This window comes from Orycteropus afer, unplaced genomic scaffold, assembly GCF_000298275.1.
Source record: "Orycteropus afer afer isolate SDZICR_OR568_19922 unplaced genomic scaffold, OryAfe1.0 scaffold00179, whole genome shotgun sequence".
Classification (NCBI taxonomy): domain Eukaryota; kingdom Metazoa; phylum Chordata; class Mammalia; order Tubulidentata; family Orycteropodidae; genus Orycteropus; species Orycteropus afer.
The window spans coordinates 1,271,278-1,277,326 of NW_006921766.1; the positions used below are offsets into that span (position 1 = coordinate 1,271,278).

Here is a 6,049-nt window from a genome sequence, read left to right on the forward strand (position 1 = left end):
ACATGAATAGACACTTCACCAAGGAGGATATTCAAGCGGCCAACAAACATATGAAGAAATGCTCATGATCATTAGCTATTAGAGACATGCAAATCAAAACAACAATGGGGTACCATCTTGCTCCAGCACTAGTAGCAAAGTTCAACAAGACAGAAAATAACACATGCTGGCGAGGTTGTGGAGATATTGGGACTCTCATACACTGCTGGTGTGACTGTAAAATGGTACAACCATTGTGGAAAGCAGTATGGTGTTTCCTTCAGAAGATGGAATTAGAAATACCATTTGACTCAGCCATTCCATTACTAGGTATATACCCTAAAGAAGTGAGAGCCATGACAAGAATAGATATATGCAAATCCATGTTCATCGCAGCATTATTTAAATAGCCAAAAGATGGAAACAACCTAGGTGTCCATCAACTCAGGAATGGATAACCAAACTATGGTACATACACACAATGGAATACTATGCAATGCTAAAGAATAATGTAGAATTTGCAAAACACCGCATAACATGGATGAACTTGGCGGTCATTATGCTGAGTGAAATAAGTCAATCACAAAAGGACAAATATTATATTAGTCCGTTATTGTAAAAGTCAAGGAAAGGTTTACCTATAGAAGGAAATTTTCTTTGTTGGTTATCAGGGGTGGGAGGGTAGGGTAGGGAACTCTGTCAGACAGAGATAAGTATTGATTTGGGAGAAGAGAAGGGCAATGTACCAAATGTGAGTGACCCACATGATGGCACTGAGGAAGAGAAAGACATAGAGAGGTACATGGGAGGTACAGACAACAAAGATGAACCCTTTTGCACGTACAGTACTGCATTGTCAGTGAAGGCAATCATGGGTATAAGTGTGGATAAATGGGTAGACAGACTGAACTACTGGTATGTCCATGAAGTGGGGAGTGTATCCAAGAACATGTATAGGGATGGCAGACAGTGGTCCTATAAGTTTATGTGAATGACCAGAATTCCCAGGTATATAGTAGAGTTGACAAGGGCAAGGTTGTGGTCACTGCTTGGTCACAGCCAGCTACCCAGAGCGACAGAGTAGTTGAACCTTTGGGCTCAGGATCATAGTCACAGAAGACATCAAGCTCAATTGGCATAACACACTACACAAAACATTGTTCCACCTCCTACTTCGGCGAGTAGCAACTGGGATCTTAAAAGCTAGCAAGCTGCCATCGAGATGCAATGATGGGTCTCTCCTCGTCCAGAGCAAAGAAGAATGAAGAAAAACAAAATTCATGGAAACAATTAGTCCAAGCGACTGGTACACCATCCGATCTGCAGCCTATACAACTATGAGATCAGAACTAGATGGTGTCTGGCTACCACAGTCATCCACTTGGAAGGGGATCTATGTAGGAGATCCTTGATAGAGAGGGAGAATAATGTGGAACAAAACACAAAATCATTTGGAGGAAAAAAAAACAAAGGGGGGTGGGGACCAGGTTTGCTGTTCCAATACAGCCTAGTGGAACCACTGAGACTAGGGCCCCTAGCTTCCCTTCAGGTCTGGAATTGAACACACAACAGCCAAACAAAAGACAGGTATATGAGTTGAACATTTACCTGAGGTAGATACACTCCTTGGAGAGAACAATCATGGGAGAAAGAAGGGCTGCTTATGCACAGGGAGACAGCTCAGGGGGCAGGAGTACACGGAGGGATGGACACAGGGAAGAGGAGGGGAGCTGTTGCATTGTGGTCAATGTCATGAGACAAAATGTATGTGAACTGCTGTATGGAAAGTGAATTTGCTCTGTAAATCTTCACCCAAATCACAATTAAAAAAAAAAAAGAATTACTAGGTGTTCAGTAGAAGTCCCCTTACATTTCAGATGTATTCTTCGGTGTTTATAAACTTTTAAGTTATCAAATTCAAATAGATTCCTATCGAGATAACAAGGCTCATCTTCCCTGGAGACATCTGTGCAGGAGGTTAGTAAACTCTTGATTATGCATAACAGTCCATTAAAACTTTTAAGTAGCTCCAGAATGTTATTTAAATGATTCAGCAATGTTTTCAAACAATAATCTATTAGACTTACCCTGGGGATTTTTCAATTTTCTCACATCCACATATAAATAGTTCCTAAACTTATTAAGCTACCAATAAGAGTTGCTGTCAAGTGAACTGCAACTCATGGTGACCCCATGTGTTTTAGAGTTGAACTGTGCTCCATAGAGTTTTCAACAGCAGATTTTTTGGAAGCAGACTGCCATGCCTTTCCTCCAAAGCATCTCTGAATGGAATCAAACCTCCAACTTTTCTGTTTGCAGTCGAGAGTTAACTGTTTGCACCAGCCAGGGACTCCCTAACCTAAACTAGTTACATTCTACATACAGATAGTCCCCAACTTATGACAAATTCAAGTTACCACAAACTATGCTTATAATCGTCTATGGTTTTGGGGGTTTTTTTTGTGGGTTTTTTTTTTTTTGTACATCTTATTGTTAGGACCTCTGGTAGCATAGTGCCTAAGGCACTTGACTGCTAACCAGAAGACTGGTGGTTCAAACCCACCAGCCACTCCTCGGAAGGAAGGTTGGGCAATCTACTTCTGTAGTGATACCACCTTGGAAACTTGGAAACCCAAGGAGGGGTTGCTATGAGTAAGGTCCGACTCAAGGGCACATAACAACAACAACACATCTTATTGTTTGTATGTTGTTGTTGTTGTTATTTGCCGTGGAGTCGGCCTGACTCATAGCGACCCCTCCTTGGGTTTCCGAGGCAGTATCACTACAGAAGTAGGATTGCCCAACTTTCCTTCCGAGGAGTGGCTGGTGGTACAAAATTGCAACACATAATTTGCTTATCTTGCCATTCTCAGGTGCTCACTTGCAGATGTTCAACATTATGACTTATAAAGACACTGATAATAAAAGGCAATGACAAATAAAGAAAAATGAGGTGTTCAACTTATGTAACAACTAACTTTTATGACAGAGTCGTTATTACACAGCCCTGTCATAAGTTGAGGATTGCTTGTCCTTCTCCAAAAGGCCTAAACAGACTGCCTTTTCACTAAAGGAAAATGTTCTAAATTCTATGAAAGAAATTAGAAAACACCTACAAAGTCTGCTTTCATTTTAAAATGAACAAAAGAGACATCCTAAGAGTGAAGTGACTAGACAAGTATTCAAGAAGACTTGAGGTAATGATGCTTCAAAGATGGCTTAAAAAGACTTTTGAAAACAAAAATGTTACATTGTAAAGTGAGAACTATGTGCACAGTATGAAAATGGTTTTAAAGAGTAAATTAGTCTCTGGGTGGATTTTCAAAGCAATTTTTCTACTACCTTTGTCTAGATGAGTTACACTAGCTTCTCCCTTCAAAACTTATAAGCTGAAAAGAGGGGAACAAGATAAAGATATGAAGTAAAACTAGGACAACAATACTTACCAAAGTGTCAGCTCCAGATAAAATGGAATTTCAAGTGTGAACTTTGAAGTCAGCCTTTCTAAAACTTTAAAAAGATATTTAATTTTAAAGAAATCTTCTTATATTTCAAGTTATTTTCTCTGAACGTTTCTAGAAACCCCTTTTCTGAAACTTCAGAGAATGAAAGGTTGTACCTTCCAATACTCCAAAAGCATCAGCAGAGACAACACTTTAAAAAGATAGGAAAGAAACCTTTATGGTATTCTAATAAATCTGTTGGGAAAAGTAACTGTGTCCATTAGTTATCTGTGGTGTATGTGTGTGTGAGAGAAAGAGAGAGAGGAACTTCACATGAAACATGTATCTGAAACATTTACCACTAAGATGACAAATTCTACCCATTGTTGTTATGTGCCGTGGAGTCGGACCCAACTCATAGCGACCCCTCCTTGGGGTTCCGAGGCGATATCACTAAGGAAATACATCGCCAACCTTCCTTCCAAGGAGTGGCTGGTGAGTTTGAACCGCCAACCTAAATCCAGTACAGCTACAGGAATTTTGTCTTCAGAAATGCATTAACACAATGCTACTGAAACATACTGCTATTAAGATGTAAGCTAAGGGGTCTGAAATATAATTAGATATGCACATGCCTGATAAGCAATATGTATCTAGCATCACAATGTGCACAGCACTTTGTGAGAGATGGTTTCATGATCTGGAAAGCATTAGGACTCTCATGTGAGAACCACACTGAGAAGGGCTTCATCTTCCCCAGGGATTCAGAAAGCACTTTAAAATTGCAGCACCTCCAACCCTCTTTATATACATGCATCCTCTCGGACTGAAGGAGCAGACTTGGATAAGACTTCTAGTTGACAAATAGTCTGAGGAAAAACACCCAGCTATTTCTGAGCTATTCAAGTTTCCCAAATTTAGAAGAGATAAAGCTCATTTCCCTAAGAAAGCTTCATCTAATGATGAATCAACAAACTTAAACTTTAAAAAATACAACTTCTTAAGGGTCTGACTAGATAAGTATATAAGGAGTATGGCCATTAATCAGAAAAAAGAAAAATAAAAGAAATGGAAGGAGAGTGCTCCAACAGCCTTAGTGCCCAGATTTTGCTATAGAAAGAGTACTTCCTCTCCAAGCACAGAAGACCATTTGAAAAAACAAACTGCACACATTTATAAAGACACAGAGCACCGTCAAGGGACACAGATCCTTACCGTGAAACCTCTCTGCAAGTCATCAAAATGTCAGCCAACACTGCAATAAGAAGTATTTAATTCTAAAGTCACACTTGTAAAACTTAAGAGAAAAAAGTTCCTTTGAGTATACACTGCACGTGGCTTTAAAAAAAAAACAAACTGATACCCAAAACAAAGCGAAAGGTTTAATGGTCAAGAATGTTGATCTGCCAGTCAGCCTGTTTATGGTGGAGCAGCAGCTCACCTAACCTCCCTGAGCCTCGGTTTTCTCACCTGTAAAATGGTTTGTTTGTTTTTCAGCTGTAAAACTGTCTTAACCTTTGGGTGAAAAGACTGAGGTAAAGAATAAAATGAGATAATGCGGCCTGATTTGCAGCCAGGGCTCAATCAGTAAGAGCTGTCATTCTCATCGAAGTACGTTTTACCAATGGATTGCATCTGTACAGTTCTAACACTTCACTGAAGTACAAGCCTATGATTTCCCATATAATAAATGCATGTAAAATCCGTCAATGCTTGCAAATCTGAAGGCCATTAGGATCTTCCCCGGGAGAACGGAGTGCCTGGAAGAAGAGGACCGGCCCTACTGAATGAACAGCCTCATTCCGTAGGCAGGAGCACCGCTGGGCCGCCAATGCGCGCCCTCGATGTTGGCCATGCGCCCGCGTTCCGGGAGGGTTCTACCCATTGCTGTCAAACTGCACGGAAATGTCCAGTGGGCCTTGCTGGATGGTCGGAGGTCGCCCAGGGCAGGGTTCGAGGTCAATGGGAGTGAAGGTGGGTACTGCCCGCTAGCTATCAACTGCACGGAAATGCCCAGCAGACCCTACTGGAGGGACTAGGGGGCCGAAGCTAGGACCGAGAGCTCCCCAAAGGGGTCAAAGAGCGCCCTGGTGGGGTTAGAGGTCGCCACCACTGCCACCGCCCTGGCCACACCTCCAGGAAGTGGCACGACCGCAACAAGAGAACCAGGCGGCTAGGGGCCACAGGATACCGGACAAGGGTCCCCGGGGTCCCAGGGTCCCAAGGTAACGGCCGCCGCCCGCTCCCGCGCCGAGCGCGAACTTACAGGTAACGATGGGCTTATTCTCCATGGTGTAGATCACCGGCGGCAGCGGCTCTTCAGGGGCGTCCATGGGCATCCGGCGTTACCTGCCCGGCCCCCCGCGCCCCATGGGCAGGCCCGAGGCCGTGCCGGGCCCAGCCCGAGCCTAAGCGGCGCAGCCGGCCGCGACAGCGACGGTCGCCCGGCCCGCGAGGAAGCTCCCAGCCGGCCGTGCTGCCGCTGCCGCCCGCCGCCGGCCGCATCCACTTCCGGTTCGGCGCCGGAGCATTACCACTTCCTGGGAGCGCGAGCCTTAAAGGGGAGGGCTCTTGCGCCGCATTGTCCACCGACTGAAAAGAGGATGGAGGGTGGTCTCTGCGTAGCG

At 43.7% G+C, this 6,049-nt stretch overlaps 1 protein-coding gene across 1 annotated transcript in view; it reads right to left on the reverse strand.

The window, feature by feature from the left end:
• Positions 1-5,755, reverse strand: part of TRAPPC10 (trafficking protein particle complex subunit 10) — a 185,440-nt gene extending 179,685 nt beyond the window's left edge. Inside the window, exon 1 of the mRNA XM_007947252.2 lies at positions 5,689-5,755. Within this exon, the coding sequence (XP_007945443.2) occupies positions 5,689-5,755 (67 nt within the window). The remainder of the gene's footprint in view (positions 1-5,688) is intronic.
• Positions 5,756-6,049: the final 294 nt, after the last annotated feature.